Source organism: Seriola aureovittata, chromosome 19 (assembly GCF_021018895.1).
Source record: "Seriola aureovittata isolate HTS-2021-v1 ecotype China chromosome 19, ASM2101889v1, whole genome shotgun sequence".
Classification (NCBI taxonomy): domain Eukaryota; kingdom Metazoa; phylum Chordata; class Actinopteri; order Carangiformes; family Carangidae; genus Seriola; species Seriola aureovittata.
This window is the reverse complement of record NC_079382.1, coordinates 635,039-653,230: the sequence shown is the minus strand read 5'-3', so window position 1 is coordinate 653,230 and position 18,192 is coordinate 635,039. Positions and strand designations below refer to the sequence as shown.

The following is an 18,192-nucleotide window of genomic DNA, read 5'->3' as shown; positions in this document are numbered from 1 at the left end:
TGAGGTGGTGCACACTTATAAATACCTAGGTGTGCACCTGGACAGTAAACTGGACTGGTCCCTGAACATGGATGCCATTTACCGGAAGGGGCAGAGCCGGCTCTTTTTCCTCGGGAGGCTCGGGTCCTTTGATGTCTGCAGTGAAATGCTGCACATGTTTTATCAGTCAGTGGTGGCCAGTGTACTCTTTAATGCTGCAGTCTGCTGGGGCAGCAGCATGTCAGACATGAATACAAAGAGACTGGACAAGCTGGTAAAAGAGGCTGGGTCTGTGCTTGGCAGGAGTCTGGACTCACTCAGGACTGTTGTGGAGAGATGCATGCCATGTAAGATGGAGGCCACATTGGACAATACCAACCATCCTCTCCACAACATTCTGGCAGAACAGAGAAGCAGCTACAGCTGCAGCAAACATCTCATCTCACTGAGCTGCAGAACAGAGAGGTTCAGGAGATCCTTCGTTCCCACTGCCATCAGGCTCTACAACACCTCAGCCAAAGGATGTGGACTAATCCAATTAAAATTGTTTATTTATTATTAACTGTTTTTATTATTATTAGTGCCACGAGTGCTCAGCTCCGAGGCACTCCTCTACAGCTAGAATATTAATAATCTATTAATATTCTCCTTCGGGTTTATTATTCTTCCGCCAAATTTTGTCACGTAACTCGTCCCGCAGCTTTGAGAAAACCCCCGGTAATATATACATCAAAACGTGCGTCTTGATCCCGAAACAGGTACTATGACTTTTGGTGTTAAAATTCCATTTTTTCCAAAGTTATTCCCAAAAAACTGGGAATAAATAATGCATTAGGAATGCATTGGAATTTTCTTTAGAAACCCACAAAATTTCACCTTTTTTCTACAAAATTGCACCTTTTTTCTGAGTCACCCAGCTCTCTCATACCTGCACGTAGAAATGTGATTCAAACTATAAAACGGAGGAAAACTTCTGCTCTCTCAAAAAGACAGGAACTGTTTTTACATAACATGTAAACTTTTTGAAGCTGGCATCTAACTACAAAGACTATACAGATTTTAGAACAGAGTTCATCTCTGTGTTGAAGAGTGGAGTGTGGGTGATGGATTTGGCCTAACTCAACATCACTGGATGAAGACTCATCTCATCTTGCATTAGGATTTCTCACTGGCATTATGTGTTCCTAATGCAAGATGTATGTGAGCAACCTCACCAAGAGAACCAGAGACACAAGATAACCATAATACTTCAGTTCCCAACACGAGTGTCAAATGACATCTTTCTTGTATGCCACAGACCCACTCATCCCAATTCACTGATGAGCCAAAAACTTTACAAACAGGTGTGTCCCTTTTAACCCTTGTGCTGTCCTCAAGTGACCCCTTTCTCCAAACTTTCCTTCTTTCCTTCCTTCCTTATTTTATCCCTTCTTTCCTTCTTTTCTCCCTTCTTTCTTGCCTTCCTTTGTTCTTTTCTCCCTTATATCCTTCATTCTTTCCTCTTCAACCCTTCCTTCTTTTCTCCCTTCTTTCTTGCCTTCCTTCCTTTGTTTCTCCCCTCTTTCCTGCCTTCCTTCCTTCCCTTGTTTCTCCCCTTTCCTGCCTTCCTTCTTTCATTTTTCTCCCTTCCTTCCTTCCTTCTTTTCTCTGTTCCTTCCCTCTATTCTTCCTTCCTTCCTCCCTCTTCCTCCTTCCTTGACCCGAAGACAGCACAAGGGTTAATGGAGGAATAGTAGAGGTGTGACACATCTAATCACAAGAGTACAGCCAGACAAGAAAACAATTACTGCCTACTGATTTACATTTGTGGTTACTGTTATGCAGCGTTATCTTTTATAGTATCCACAAGTTCTACATGTGGAGGTCAGATTCATCATTGTAGTACAAGGAGGCAGATTTTTCTTTTCAATTTATCTCTTTAAAACTTGATGTCAAACATGACATCTGAAGGAAAAGGATAAAAAAAAAGTCACACTTGAGTTGATATTTCACTAAAGACATTATATTTACAAGAAAAGTAAGTTGTACTTAAAATACTTTGATGTTTTTCCATTGTTTAGTGTTCAAATTAAACCTAAACATAGTTCATAAATTACAGGGTTTGTAATGCATTGCAGATCTTCAACCTGGAAGAGTTAATGTTGTCAGTACTGTTCTATGTTGTCAGTGTCAAATCCAAAGTGCTATATTTTTTTTAACCACACTTAAAGGAATTTGTCAAGTTTCAGTAGTCTTACCTCTGTCTTTTTTAAGGTAAACACAAGAAACTTGTGCTACAGAAAATGGACCAGACTCAGTGAATAGCTCCCCAAGCTTAACATGTCCTATGATAACTATTAATTTAGCTGGACAGACTAATGAGCAGTGATAACTAACATGTCTTTGGGGTCATCAGGTGGGAACCTCCTTTCACCAGTGTTTCGTCTAGTTGGTCCCACAACACCTCCAGGAGGCTAGACAGTGATCACTGGCGTCCCAGAGTCACTCCCCTAATGCCAGCCATCACTGCTCCTCACACCACCACTATTTTTTTTATCTTGCCTATGCTACCACAAACAACACCATCATCAACTCTGACAAAACACACTAGCAGATTCAGCAAACAAACTGCCCTAAACAGTTGGAGAAAGTGGCGGCCATTTTGAATGAGGGAGGTAGAGTCAAGGAGAGATGCCTTTTTGAGCTAAACTCTCCCCCGCCGGATTAGGCTGTGCTCTACCTCCCCCTACTCCCCCACTCTCTAAAACAATGAGGGAGGTAGAGTCAGGGAGAGGTGCCTTTTTGGGCTAGCTCTCCCCCGCCGGATTACGCTGTGCTCTACCCCCCTACTCTCCAACACCACACCATTCAACTCACCTAAAACAAACAAGCTCACCTAAACAGCCAAAGACACACTAAAAACCAATTCAAACAATCATAAAGGAGTTTTAAATCGAAAAAACAACTGGACTTGATTATTTGTCTGGGAAGATGTTTCACCTCTCATCCAAGAGGCTTCATCAGTTCATGTACGCATCTGACCGGGCTAGGACTGGTCCTACTTTCTGGTGTGGAGACCCAGGTATTTAACCTCTTGTGAGCGTTCACAAGGCTGATGATGTCACTGGTTCCCTTTTTTTTTTTGTGTTCCAAGTGTCAACGACAGTTGTTTGCATGACTGTCGTTGGTGGAAAGTTGGTTTCGACTTCGTTAGTGCTCTATTGTGTTACAGTCGTTGGAGTCACTTGCCACTTGTGAACAGGTGGCAAGTGACTCCAACGACTGTCGTTATAAAAGGGAACCAGTGACATCATCAGCCTTGTGAACGCCCACAAGAGGATCACTCAACCGTCGCCTGTGAAGTTGTAGCCGGGTTAGTCTTCTCCTAAGATGACGGGGACTAATATGAAATCCATCTCTGACAGAAAGACACAATACAATTTCTGCCTGTGTTAGACCTTGATTGAAGTACATCCTGATGCGCTGATCAATAATAGATGCTCTTTGATCTGCCATTTGTGGCCAGCCAGTGGTAGCTGTTGTTATCACATTAACGTTGTGTTACCTTAGCTGAAGCAGCCGGTTGCAGCCGGTGGCAGCTTGTGGGCTGAAATGAGGATGCTCCGGTCCAGTCCAGCCCACAATCATCACACCTGGCCTTCGTTATGTTGAGATAACGAAATAATTAATTCATTATCTCGAGAAAACAATCTTTGTTATATCGAGATAACAAAATAATTAATTCGTTATCACGAGATAACGTTCTTTGTTGTATCAAGATAACGAAATAATAAGTTGTTATAACGAGAAAACAGTGCAAAAAAAAGAAAAAACAGTGCAAAAATAAAAAAGGGGCATGGCCGTTCTCGGCTTCCGTACATAGCCAAGTCATTGATATATATATCAAGAATAAGTAAGGGCTGAGAATACAACTCTGGAGTAATTTTAAATTCATGTGGGATGACACCATATTCAAAAGATGGTCAAAAATTATTTAGATGATCAATAATCAATAACTTTCTTAATTAAAATGCCTCTAATTCAATCATGTCCCCAAACCCTCTCAGTCAATGATTACTAATTGAAAAAACAAATGAGTTTTGAGGGATATTTTTTTTCCGTTTTTAAAGTGAATCTGAGGAAAATGTGATGATGATGTAGCACATCAAGCTAATGGTGTGCTAACTTGTGGGTTAGCCAAACAAAAAAAAAAACAAAACAAAACAAATATTGAATTAAAATACAGATTGAAATATAGATTTTGAGTGAAATTATTAAACACTTCACATCTTACAGTAAAATGAATGAAAATCAAAGTAAATAGTGTGGTCTATAATAGTTGTATAAGGCAGGGCTGAACAGAATATTTCACCATTACTAGCACTTGTCATGTGCTATACATGTAAGATATGCACAACAACCTTGTTCAAGAATCATCATTTAACATATTTCATGCCTAAAGAAACCTTATTCATAGAATTGGTGATAAAATTGTCAAAGCAGAGAAGGACAAACTGACATTAGATATTTGTGTGCATAGTTTCCTTTGTGAGACACTGATGAATAAAGATGTGACAGTTCCAATGGTTTGTAATAATGTTCAGTGATGCTACTAGATGTCTTCACACTGTGGTTAGACTTAGGCTAAAATCCCCATTTGTTGATGCAGCAACCTTTCTGGGAGAAAGCCTTGGCGCCAAACAGGACAAACGTACGTCGGTTAAAACGTGCCAAACTTATTTTTGTTTGCATGGAAGTCCACGTGAGGAGTCTTACGTAAACCAATTCTAGACCAATCTGCTCCCGTAGACTGAGACCGGAAGTTGTAACCCATTGGCTTTTTTCCTGAAGGCGACAGAGTCGTGCAGTTTTTCACACAGGCTGCGGAACAGAGCGACCACTGCGCAGTTTGTGTCTAGGCGGTATCTTGTTGTAACATTGGAGAGATGAAGCACAACTCGAACGTCCCGGCATTCCTCACCAAGCTGTGGACGCTGGTGGAGGATGCAGACACCAATGAATTCATTTGCTGGAGTCAGGTAATGCTAAACTGTGCACCGTTAGCATGTCAGGTCTGAAAGCTAACGTCTAGCAGACAACTAGCCAGCTAGTCAGATTAGCCTTAATTTAACATATAACTGTTGACAGATAGGAGTTCATCGCCCACGCATACACACGCCTCATAACTACTCGTTTCGGCGTACAGAACGATATGCGAGCATTAGCTGAGGCCAGCCATCAGCTGTTAGCTCAGTTAGCAAGTCATTTTCCTTCATTGTCTACCTGCTGGATAGCTAGCATACCAAACCAGTTCTAGTTTCTGCGTCATGCCAGCATCACTTCATCTTTGAGTTTTGGACACTGTCACTGTAAAGCCGCCTGGGCAAGCGCGTGTGCACAGTTTCGGGGGCATGGGGTTTAATAACGCACTAACATAAAATATGTCTAGTGGTGAATGTCTTGGTGCTGACTGTTTCCAGGAGGGCAACAGCTTCATGGTGTTGGACGAGCAGCGCTTTGCCAAGGAGATCCTCCCCAAGTACTTCAAGCACAACAACATGGCCAGTTTCATCAGGCAGCTAAATATGTGTAAGACTGCATTCATCACCCTGTCTAAGTCAGTATTGTGCAGTGGTTGTAGAGTGACCCAGACTGTTTGCTGTGTGCTGGGTAGGGCTGCTTGATTTGGGCAACACTAATAACTCAGGTGGCTGGTACGTAGTGATGCTTAACCCAGTAAACCCATGAAATAGAGGAAAACCGTCATTATAACTTCCCATAGCCCAAGGTGATGTGGTCAGACACCCTGTTCACCCAAGAATCCAAACCCCAGATATATTCAGTTTACTGTTACATAGACAAAGGAAAGTGCAATCTTCTGACTGTTTAGAAGCTGGCACAAACAAATATTTGGCAGAATGTGTTAAACAGATGAATAGGTGCAGGGGCAAAATGCTATGGTAACCACAAGGCACGGTGTAAACATGAGCTGTTGGTCATAGTTACTCTGTTTTCAGCAGCAGGAGACCGACTGTGCTGGATCTCTGCTTTGGTGTTAGTTATGGGATTAATAGTGATTTTCTTTAGAGGAGGACCAGCACTTGGCGATATGGATGATATTTTCTGACACTGGTATATGTTCAAATTGATGAATTGCTTTGAGACCAAAGTCACATGATTCCACGAAGGACTGAACAATAAAGCTAAAATCCTCTGTCACAGTACATGTGATTTAAATTTTTATTTTTTTATTGTACTATACGTATATGTGTGTGTGTGTGTGTGTGTGTGTGTGTATATGTATATATATATATATATATATATATACATACATACATACATACACTCACTCACTTACTCACTCACTCACTCACTCACTCACTCACTCACTCACTCACTCACCGGCCACTTTATTAGGTACACCTTGCTAGTACCTGGTTGGATGCCCTTTTGCTATCAGAACTGCCTTAAGTCTTTGTGGCATAGATTCAACAAGGTGCTGGAAACATTCCTCAGAGGTTTTGGTCCATATTGACATTATAGCATCACGTTGTGAGCTGCACATCCATGATGCGAATGTCCCGTTCCACCACATCTCAAAGGTGGACTGTTGGATTGAGATCTGGTGACTGTGGAGGCCATTTGAGATGATTTGAGCTTTGTGACATGGTACGTTATCCTGCTGGAAGTAGCCATCAGAAGATGGGTACACTGTGGTCATAAAGGATGGACATGGTCAGCAACAATACTCAGGTAGGCTGCGGCGTTTAAACAATGCTCAATTGGTACTAAGGGGCCCAAAGTGTGCCAAGAAAATATCCCCCACACCATTACACCACCACCACCAGCTTGAACCATTGATGCAAGGCAGGATGGATCCATGCTTAAATGTTGTTTATGCCAAATTCTGACCCTACCATCTGAATGTCATAGCAGAAGAACACCCAGAGAACTACCACGCACTGGATATTTTCTCTTTTTCAGACCATTTTCTGTAAACCCTAGAGATGGCTGTGCCTGAAAATCCCAGTAGATCTGCAGTTTCTGAAATACTCAGACCAGCCTGTCTGGCACCAACAACCATGTCACGTTCAGTCACTTAAATGACCCGTCTTCCCCATTCTGATGCTCGGTTTGAACTTCAGCAGATCATCTTGACCATATCTACATGCCTAAATGCATTGAGTTGCTGCCATGTGATTGGTCTATTGGATATTTGCGTTAATGAGCAGTTGAGCAGTTCTACCTAATAAAATTGCCAGTGATTCAAATACCAAGAAAATTAGTAACAACTGTAGCATGCAGTCCAGTCCACAACACCTGCAGTCATCGTTGGCACCGTGTCAGATTGTCACTTTGGAGAGTTTATTTTTAAAATAGAAGTAAAAAGACCATAAAAGAATGTCAGTATGCATGTACATCTCTGATCCTTACTCACTGTAATCTGTGTGTAAACAGTCTTTACCACTTTTTCCTATGTTCCTATGTTTATTCCTGTGTGTGTGTGTGTGTGTGTGTGTGTGTGTGTGTGTGTGTGTGTGTGTGTGTGTGTGTGTGTGTGTGTGTGTGTGTGTGTCCGTGCAGATGGATTCCGTAAAGTCATGCACATTGACACAGGCATTGTAAAACAGGAGAGAGATGGTCCAGTGGAGTTTCAGCACCCCTACTTCAAGCATGGACAGGACGACCTGCTGGAGAACATCAAGAGGAAGGTGGAGTCATGTCTCTGTTATCACTGTTCACCTGTCAACAGAATGAATGTTTTCTAAAAATGTAAAGACCTTGTGATTCAAAGGGATTCTGGTAGTGTTTGACAAGCATATGTAATAACCATTACCAAAAGAAACAAACCTTGACTGGATGACTCAAAAAAAACATTCAAAACCCCATCGTGTATATACAGTGGGGTCCAAAAGTCTGAGTCTGGTCTTGTCGTCCATATTGAAAACAAGATTCAGACATTCAGAGTGTAGCTGGAACAGAAGCTAACTGCAGTCAGGACTTATCAGACCTGGAGTTAGTCAGTGGAGGTTTGGCTTAGAGACACTTTGACAACACTTGGACATTAAGAGAAACATCAGCTCATGTGAACCAGGCCTCACAACAAAGATCTCAGAGACTGAGGATGAAGAAGAGATCCTCTATGTGGTTCTTTATCACATTTACCAGCTAATGTCATTTCTTGAACAAAACTCATAATATTCTGTAGATGAGTGTTGCTTCCTTTTATGCTTCTACTGTTGAGATACTGTAAACCCAAGATGTGACTGTAATTTCAGGTTTCTAACGCACGGCCAGAGGACAGTAAGATTCGACAGGAAGACCTGACTAAGATCTTGGCCAGTGTTCACAGTGTTCACAGCAAACAGGAGAACATCGATGCCAGGCTGGCAACGCTCAAGAGGTAACAGTAAAGCTCTGCACACGTTATCCCAGAAAATATAGAGTTAAAGCAAGGACCAAAACATGGCCAGCAACCATAGAAAAGCCACACGTCGAGAATTCATCAGTAAGCGACAACGCCATGATGGCGACATGCAAATTTTTTTGTCAAAATGAGCTCAGTGGCCTCTACCAGGAACTCTGTGTGAGGCATCCCAGTCCAGAAAAGGTCACCTGCCTGTGGACTGACCCTATAGAGGCTCTCTTTCAGGGACTTGTTATGTCTTTAACAAGTGTATGACATTATTACTGTCTTTTAAAGAAGTTGATAGCTCAAAGACAAGAGGTCTGATATGATGGTACACAGAGTGGGACTGAGGTGATGTACATCACTACAGGAGCCAGTTTCACAAAGACAGACTGACTGTGTCTTAGATATAACAAGCAGTCTAATGTTTTTGTCTTAAAATGAGTCGGTCTTTATTTTTGTGAAACAGTATGACTAACATTAGACTGATCTATGAGCAACATCAAGACTGGACCAACAGTACAGACCTGTCTGACATATCTCTGGGAAACCAGCCCCTGGTCCAACAGGGGGATGTTCCAGGGGTTGGTGGGTCTTTGGTAAGGTGTGCAGTACCGAACTGGAGTCAAGTCAAATTTCTTCTTAGATCACTTTTCAATTTAAGATAATTTGTTTTATGACACATCTTGTAGCACACTTTCTTTTTGCTTGTTTTCTAAAAGAGATTCTTGTGTGATTGTTGGTCTCATCAAAGCCTCTTAGCACAATACACAGTATGAGTATTTCCTTTTTTTATGTTTTCTTGTTAGGTGGTTGAAACATGGGAAAGAAAAGCCTCATATTCAGAGTATGTTCCTGTGATGTTTCATTGGTAATCCCTGACAATGATTCAGCGTGGGCTGGCTGTCTGTGCTGTGTGCAGAGTCTGAGAGTACTCATGAATCTGAAAATATCTTGCCCCGTCAGATATTTCTGTCTTTGGTTCCGCCTCATTCTTCGCCCCTAAAAGTATGTATTTAAATAATTACATTAATACCATAAACATGCAACGTCTTGTAGACTAATGAACGACTACTAGTTGACAAGGAGAATATTTGTCCCTAACATACAGCAACATGTGGAGGTGTGCCCACTGGATTTCTCTTCACTGCACAAACCTCAGTAGACTGTCATCCACCCTCACATGAACAATGGATTTTAATCTCCATGTAGATGACAGTACAGGACTAGGGATGGGTACGGTAAGATTTTAATGGTATCAGTATCGATACCACTTATTGCTCTGGTACTTTAAGTGTACTCTTATTGGTACTTTTTGTCATTTTGTAAGAAAAAAATGAGCAAATTAACATTGCTTATTTTGTCATAACATTGCCCTCCCCAAGTGTCCTCCGACTGAATTTCTGAACAGTTTAGATTATACATATGAATTTATGAACGTGCCTGTAACGATCAGATAGAAAGATACTTTATTTATCCCCTAGAGGAAACTCATGAAAAAATGCGCAAGAGAACTTTTAATAATAAACAGGAAATCTATTTTCTTAATTTCTCAAGTACCGAAAGCAGAACTCACGCTGTCTTTAAAAATTTAACCCCAGGGCCCGTTTAATACCGGGTTTCAGTACCCATTCCTATACAGGACACAGTTTTGTCAGCTCGTGACCGAGTCATTCTCTTCGCGCTGCACACATTCAGCCGCTGAAAAGTGACATCTCAGACAAAATAAAAAACATTTATGAGCTGTCAGTCAGCCCTTTAGCGCTGAGGTGCACTTTACTCTCACAGTTTTAATAATATATTTCCAGCCTCATTTTCAAATGCTTGTTTTGTCCTAGTCCTCGGTGTGTGTGTGTGTGTGTGTGTGTGTGTGTGTGTGTGTGTGTGTGTGTGTGTGTGTGTGTGTGTGTGTGTGTGTGTGTGTGTGTGTGTGTGTGTGTGTGTGTGTGTGTGTGTGTGTGTGTGTGTGTGTGTGGCCCTCATTAGTACAGGTTCACAATACTGATGATAGAGGTGATGAGGGTCCTCCTTATTTCTGTCCCACTGTTTTCTTGATTTTTATCTGAATTCTTCAGTGAAGTATTAGGCACCATTGGCCCGTCATTACTCACTGTTACCAATAAATTACTTTCTTGTGGTTGTGTGCTTGGCCACTTTAAGGTCACCTTCTATTCAACGTCCCCTGAGAATAAAACATCCCAACCCTGCTGAACCTCAGTTTAGACAAATTCCATCAGAGGCACAGAAACAGCTGTCCTCACAGTCATGAATGAGGGCTTGTTGCAGTCTAATCATGGTGACAGCTGTGTGTAAGTGCTGCTTTTGAAACAACAGATCATGATATTTTATTAACTTGTGCGTTGGGAAATCTGGTAAAGCACTTTTCCTGCTACTTATCTAATCAGAACTGAGTGTCTCCTCTGACCTGTGGAGTTCCTCAAGGGTTGATTATCTGACCTGTTAAATACAGTGGTGCCTTGATGTCTCATCTGCCTGCAATTAAACCACAACCAAACAAAAATTGTGGTCTTTTTGCACGATTCAGAGCTTTGAAATTTATCAACATCACTTGGTTCCCTGTCTTCATGTTCAAAAGTAGGTTCCAGAAACCAAGCTGTCATTTGATTCCTAGTTGAATTTTGAGAAACATCTGAAGTCAGTTACTCAGTCCTGTTATTTCCGTTTAAGAAGCATTACCAAACTGTGTCCTCTGATCTTTACAACACCATGAACTAATCATTCCTCACATCTTAACTGTCGCACAGTGGAGGACACACTGAGTGGGACAGAGTATTAGGAACTCCTGCTCAGGACGACCTGATGGCCAAGTGGTTAGGGTGCATACCATATGGGTGCAATGAGCCCGGAGCAGCAGGTCCCCAGCTGGCTGGACACTTCACTGCATGTCTCTCCCCTATTTCCTGTCTGTCTCTATTATCCCTGTCACATAAAGGCATAAAAATGCCCCCAAAATACAAAATAAACCTTAACTAAAAAAGAACAACTCCTGCAACACTGACCCACAGGGTGGAGAAACACCTTTGTGATAGCACGTCAAAGACAAGTTCCCACATCAGAAAGAAGCAACAGGAAGTCAGACGAGACATTGTGGTGTCATACAGTTCATTCTCTGACTGTAAATAAAATGTGTTTGTTGTTTAGGGAGAATGAATCTCTGTGGAGGGAAATCTCAGATCTGAGACAGAAACATGCCCACCAGCAACAGCTCATCAAAAAGGTGAGCACTACACCAAACCCATCAGTTTCCACATGCTAGCTTTTGTGAGTCGTGCATTCTTCTCAGGAGAACTATCTTTGAGTATGTGAGGATAAATGGCATGAGAGCTTTCTGCTCATTATCTCCACCATTAGTGTGTTCTGATAGACCCAATTTTTCCAGTATGAGCAGGATTAGAGACATAATTTTTTATTTGTTCATATAAACATTTTTGTGGCTTTGGGTTGATGAGGTTTGGAAAAGAAGTGGCCACAGCCAGCAGGTGTTAATTCATTACGGTCAGCTAAGCTGCAGATCCAGTTGCATTTTCTGTTGATTCTCAGAGACTGTTGTTTTTCCAGCTGATACAGTTCATCGTGACACTGGTACAGAACAACCGTATCCTGAATTTGAAACGCAAAAGGTGAGAACTGCTCCTTTTTAAAAGACTCGTCCTTTAACTGCTACACATGTCCGAGTGTAACTTTATTTCATGAGTATGATTTTCTCAATCAGATATTCTGTGATGATTGGTGTATTGTTTCTGATGAAATGATTGATCATTTATCTAGAATGATAAAATGAAGAAACTGAATAAGCATCATTGTCAAAGCTGTAATGAGCAATGTTACTTGAATGAATTGAATTATTTAATAATGTATACTAACTGTAAATGTTGGCGTGTCACTGTGTGTGTGACAGGCCCATTCTTATGAACAGCAATGGAAAGAAGCCCAAATACATTCACCAGATCTATGATGACAAAGTTTGTGTGGAACAGGTCAGTGAGCAGCAGCACCCAGTGACAGAAACATGGGAAGATTTACCCACAGCAAACATGTTACTTTTTAAGCCCACATGGTTATGTTTTGTTTTTGAATAGATGATGTTGAATATGTGAAGTCCAAGTTGTGTCTGTGTGTCGTGTTTAGTCGTCTGTCAACAGTCTGAATGGTGTGAAGGGCTCTGAGATCTCAGATGACGTCATCATCTGTGACCTGACTGAGAACGATGCCGAGGTGACGGCCGAGATCACAGAGGGCTCACCCAGGGCCTATGACCAGGGGTAAGACCTGACTCTTATTGTACCGCTTTCATACACACTGATAACAGCTGTGAGACAAGTGGAGAGCGTGTTGTCAGCATTTTTCGGCCACAAGCAGCTGAGCAAAGAACTGCTGTTTAGCTTGATGATGTGTGTGACAGTCACAAACCACAGTGAGAGCCTGATGTCTGTTGCTTGTTGCTTGTTTTCAATGTTTTCTCTGACCGATTTGTTGAAGTGAGAGGTTAAAGTGGTGGTGATGATTTCAGAGTGTCTAAACAGAGAGTGAGACAGATGAACACACCCATACAGAAGAAGCCCCTCCATATACAAGGTGATGGTCCTTTTAACTTCACTGTTGAGAAGAAGCAAGGCCCACATATAAAGCTCTACGTTGTAAATTCATGAGGTTATTATAAAGATCAGCTGTACGTGTGATGCAGAAGAGCAGAGTTTCTTGTTGACCAGCAGAGAAATGAGCTTCTGGTGTGAAAAGCCAGGCTGCTGCTCACTCAGGTCAGGGTGACCTCAGTCCTCAGCAGAGGGGACAGCTTGCTTTGCTGAAACCATGCTGTCAGTTGATTATGTTAATTTAGTCAACTCAGCTGAAACTCGTAGTTAGAAAGGCTCTAGATGTGCATTTAGTTTCGAGTAACGTAAAAGAGAACACTTGCACATCCAGTAGTATGAAGGTGCATTAGAGAAAGGCTGAACATAGTCTGCTCTGTGGATTCAGGACATTTACTACATGAAACTGACATTCACAAAGCATCTTGGAGAAGTAGGCCATTAGATGTGTAAAGCTGTGTGAATGTCCTTTTATAGAGAACCTGGAATCAGTTGACTGTAAAGGAAGTTAGTTGTCAGCAGTATCTGTCTTATGTCATGTTGTTTGAAAATATTTTCCTCAGTGATGTGGAAATCGTGGAGGTGGAGCTGGACAGCTGTGCGGTGCTGCCAGCTGAGACGGAGGTGAGCACCACCTGCACAGATGACATCCGACAGACAGAGGAGGTGGCGGCAGACGACAGCCAGAGGAGCGGCAGCCTAGACAGCAGCGGGTCAACCAGCAGCGCCCTGCAGCTCAATAAACCCTCCGGCCTGAGTCTGGAGGATCCCGTCAAGATGATGGACTCCATACTGAACGAGAACGGAGCAATATCACAAAACATCAACTTGCTGGGCAAGTAAGTGCCAACCTCAACTAGAGTTCATGATATTAAAAACAGCTCCTCAGTCCGTATTGTCTTTCTGATTAGAACCATCTTTTAAAGGCTTACTGTGTAACCATGGTTCTAGCTGTATCTTTCTTCTGAAGTGAGCTGAAGATGAACATGGACCATGGTCTTAATATACAAATATGAACTGTGGACAGGGGCGTAGAGCTGGACAGGTCGTAGAAGGGCATCAACCCAGCAGCAGGACCGGTATCTGCTCCTTTGTGAGGAGGAACAGGAGGAGCGCTGCCAGAGCCCTACAACATGACCTCCAGCAGACTACTGGTGTGCATGTTTCTGACCAAACTGACCAAACATGAGGGCCCCATGTCCTCTAGTGGGACCTGTGCTCACAGCCCTGCACCCTGCAGCTCAATTGGCATTTGCCAGAGAACAGCAGAATTGGCAGGTCGGCCATTGGCGCCCCGCTCTCTTCACAGCTGAGAGCAGGTTCACACTGAGCAGATGTGACAGAGTCTGCAGGGGGGTCACTGATGGTCTGGGGAGGCATATCCTTGGAGGGTCACACAGACCTCCATGTCATAGCTAATGGTACGCTGACTGCTGTTAGGAACCGGGACGATATCCTCAGCAGTGTTGTGCCAGTTCACACTTAAAAAGAACTAGTTCAAAGTTCAGTTTATACAGATGAAAATGTTCATAGCTCATTTTTAAACATTTTGAACTAAGTTCACAGTTCCAAAAATGAACTAATTCACGTTCATTTGTTCAGGGTGGAGCTGATGGACTATCTGGACAGTATTGACTGCAGTCTGGAAGACTTCCAGGCCATGCTTTATGGGAAACAGTTTGGCATTGACTTTGATTCCATAGAGGTAAAAGGACATCATGCACACACCTGATCAGTACCTGCTCAGACGTAACACAACACATCTAATCACATTTATTTCAGTACTGTGAATCATCTGCAAGGTTCATATCATCATTTGTTAGTTCCTCAGAGTCACAGACAGTGAGTGCTTTTGTAGAAGCATGATTTAGAGCACAGAGAGCAGTTTGTGCAGCTGCACTATGAGAGGTGAATATAGAGACAGGATGTAGGGTAAATTACAGCAGCTGGAAACACGGAAACGAAACAAGAATGAATAATTACAGAACACACAGGATGAAACAAGCCTATGGGAGTCCATAGGAGCATAGAGACTATACTGTTCTATAACTGCTGCCTCATACTAGCATTAAGATTAGTATTAGTACAATGTGCACATATCCATGATCTGAAATAATAGTAGTATATTTATAAAAATCTAGGCTGTTGTTTTTTGTGTGCTCATGTAGTGTTGTCATTTCTTCATGTGTTTTTAGGAAAGTGTGTCCTCCAAAGAGAACAGCACACAGCTAAACAGAGGCAGAACAGAAGAAAACACAGGTGAGTGGAGGACATTCAAAATTCCTGCCCACACTTAGACATGCTTACAATAAGACATAACATGAAAACATGTTTGTAGAAATTTTTCAATTGAAATGTCTCATTTATAAAAGTCTTTGGACCCTTTTAATGTGGTGAACTAAGCTGGTTAGACAGAGTTTAGAAAGTCGCACATCCGTGTATATTATGTCCCACAGTTCCCCTGCAGGTCGGGACAATAAATCAAAGTGATACTTTTAGGGACGTGCTGATTATAGTGGTTGTTCTCTGCATTAGTTTCCTCCTATGTCTTTGTGTTTGTTCAGATAAGCAGTTGATCCAGTACACCTCCTGTCCCCTTCTGGCCTTCCTTGATGGCTGTACCCCCCCTCCAGAGCTGGATCTGGGCACAGGTAGCAGCAGCTCCTCTTACACCCACCTCCAGCCCTCTTCCAGCTCCAGTGCTTCTGTGGAGACTGAGCCACCCTCGGAGCTGCTGGACACCAGCCTGGAGTCGAAGCAGCCAGCACGCAGCTCCCTGATCCGCCTGGAGCCTTTGACAGAGGCCGAGGCCAGCGAGGAGACGCTCTTCTATCTGTGTGAACTGAGTCCTGCTGGACTGGAGGCCGACTCCACCCAGCTGGACAGAGTGTGAGCAGCAAGGGAACTTCACCACAGACTGCATTCCATCATTCTCCACATTATACTGACAGTGTGCGTCAATATTCATTCACCTCTCTGGCCTGAGGGTGCGTGTTGTGAAGCAGTAAGAGAAATGAAGAAAGCACCAGGCTGCTGGAAGAACAGCTGCAGTTTGTACCATGTTCACATTTTTACATGTCAGACTTTGCATTGAGTTCCAGAAACATTTTCATCAAATACAATAATAATAGTGGAACAACCTCTGGCAGGTTAATGACCCTTTAACCCTTTACCATCATAAATGACCATTAGAATAAATGTCTCTAAACCTCCTATCATCATCATCAGACTGCACCATCAGTAACCCTACATCCACCTTATATCAGACCTGAGGTCTGGGCTATGAAGCAAGTTCAACATAACCAGGATAACTTTTAGTTATCTGGTTAAACTGAGCCTAACATTGTCCGTCCTGATAACCTGTACTATGGAGCAGGTTCAGTTAACTCTGGTTTACCTGTCCAGGTACGAGCTCGCTCATGTGAAAGAGGAAGAGTTGTTAATTATAAACATCGTCAAAACCATGAATCAAGTATTAATATGATATGAGAAGAAACGCTGATACCTGCTGGTGAATTCAGTTATAGTGACATCATAAAGAGAAATTCAACAAGGTGAAACAGATTAAATTGAGACTGAGGATGGAATGTAAATAACTTTTTTTCCGATGGTCCTTTCAGGGAGACAGTCATTTTTCACATCAAAGTGCCACAAATAGTTGAGTAACAAATGAGAAAAGAGCACTTGAGAATTAAGTTCAACCTTTGGCTCCTTTCTTGTCTCAGCACAGCTGGCCAATCACAATGTGAAGTGGGTGTGAATCAAATGCTCTTCTACTAGGTTCTTGGATCCCCAGAACACTGACTCTCTCCTCTATCCATTCATACACTGATATTTACTGCACTTGATGAATAATACCACTGACTCTGTAGTTCTGCCTTTAGAGTGACACCTGAGCAGAAGCAGGCAAACATGTCTGACAGTGAGACCAGGTAAGAGGACTTTACTTTAGGACTTCAGGAATGTTTTCTTCAATGCAAAGGTCTCAGATGTAAAAATGATACAAACTGTGGCTGGTGTAATCACATGACCCAATCCACACAGCTTTATCTCTCCCGTCCTGGCTATAGACAGAAGAAGACATTAGCCTTTGCTCCTCAATATCTTCATCAGTGAAACAGTGCATCACATCTGCTCCTACATCAGTGAGGAGACATTCTCAAACACACTGAACCTCTGTATATATACACCTGAAAATCTGTTTATTCTGAGTTTCGTTTATCTTTTGCTTCATGTCTGTCCACACAGCTTAGAAACTTCATAAAGCAACATTTCTTCAGACAGCTGGGGATCACTTCTCTTTGACTTAGCAAAGTGAGTTTGTCACATTCAGTAAATGAAAGCATCATTGTGAGGAGCTGGGACAGATAGTGTAGGGGAGATGTGACGTTAGGCTGTAAACAGTAAGCTCTGTGTGTCAATGTGAGAACACAACACTGATCTGAACTGACTCTGTCATGCTCTGATTTCTGTAGAAACATAACTGAAAACTCTTAGTCAATTCTGAACCAGGTTCATGAGGCAAACTCAAGTGTTGTTTTGTCCCTTACCTGTACACAAAAGAAATGTTGATGTGATGCAACGATTAGCAGTTTCAACAGTGAGTAACAGATGGCAACACTGAGGTGGATAGGTTGAAATGAGCACATAAAATGTTCAGACTTGCTGTTACCCAGGAAACCATGAACATCTGGGTCAGTTTTAGTGTAATATATAGCAAAGTTCACATCCTCAGTTTGAATCACCTTTATCAACATGCTCAGCAGCAACACCTATTGTCCCAGTTGTCAAGAATGACATATAAAAGCCAACACCAGTTCATCAAGTTTGTAAAGCAGCTCTTTTGCAGTGCCCTATTCCTTGAATCCCTGAATCTCCTCCCAGCTCCATGTCCAGTGAGTGTGAGAGTCTGAGACAGGACTGGGAGAAAACTAGGATGTGTGAGCTGAACTCACAGTAACAGCCTCAGTTTCCTGATGTGATGAAGGGAAGCTTCTCTCCTCACTGATATAGAAGTGCCTGCACCCTGTCTCCACAGAGCCACACTTCAGACCTCAGATGCTCTTTATAGGCTGCTGTGCATGTTCACACAGGTCACATGACTTGTCTGTCATTTTTGCAACCCTTGCAGTTACAATAAAGCAGATGCTACAATGTTCGTTTGGAGGGTCATTGCTTCTCATCACTCACACTGGATGTTGGAACACCATCCAG

The 18,192-nt window shown here is 42.4% G+C and overlaps 1 protein-coding gene across 4 annotated transcripts; it reads left to right on the top strand.

The window, feature by feature from the left end:
- The first annotated feature begins 4,801 nt into the window (after positions 1–4,801).
- hsf2 (heat shock transcription factor 2) lies at positions 4,802–18,136 on the top strand. Of its 4 annotated transcripts, none has more exons than XM_056404638.1 (12): positions 4,803–4,997; positions 5,439–5,547; positions 7,543–7,670; positions 8,238–8,362; positions 11,531–11,606; positions 11,948–12,009; positions 12,306–12,366; positions 12,518–12,651; positions 13,542–13,817; positions 14,581–14,683; positions 15,174–15,237; positions 15,543–18,136. In XM_056404638.1, exons 1-12 carry the CDS (start codon positions 4,905–4,907, stop codon positions 15,869–15,871), a joined length of 1,560 nt encoding a protein of 519 aa, XP_056260613.1. In that variant the 5' UTR covers positions 4,803–4,904; the 3' UTR covers positions 15,872–18,136. The 4 variants fall into 4 exon arrangements, with proteins under 4 accessions (XP_056260615.1, XP_056260613.1, XP_056260611.1 ...); XM_056404636.1 differs by having other exon boundaries at positions 12,288–12,366; XM_056404639.1 differs by lacking the exon at positions 5,439–5,547 and having other exon boundaries at positions 4,862–4,997; positions 12,288–12,366.
- Positions 18,137–18,192: the final 56 nt, after the last annotated feature.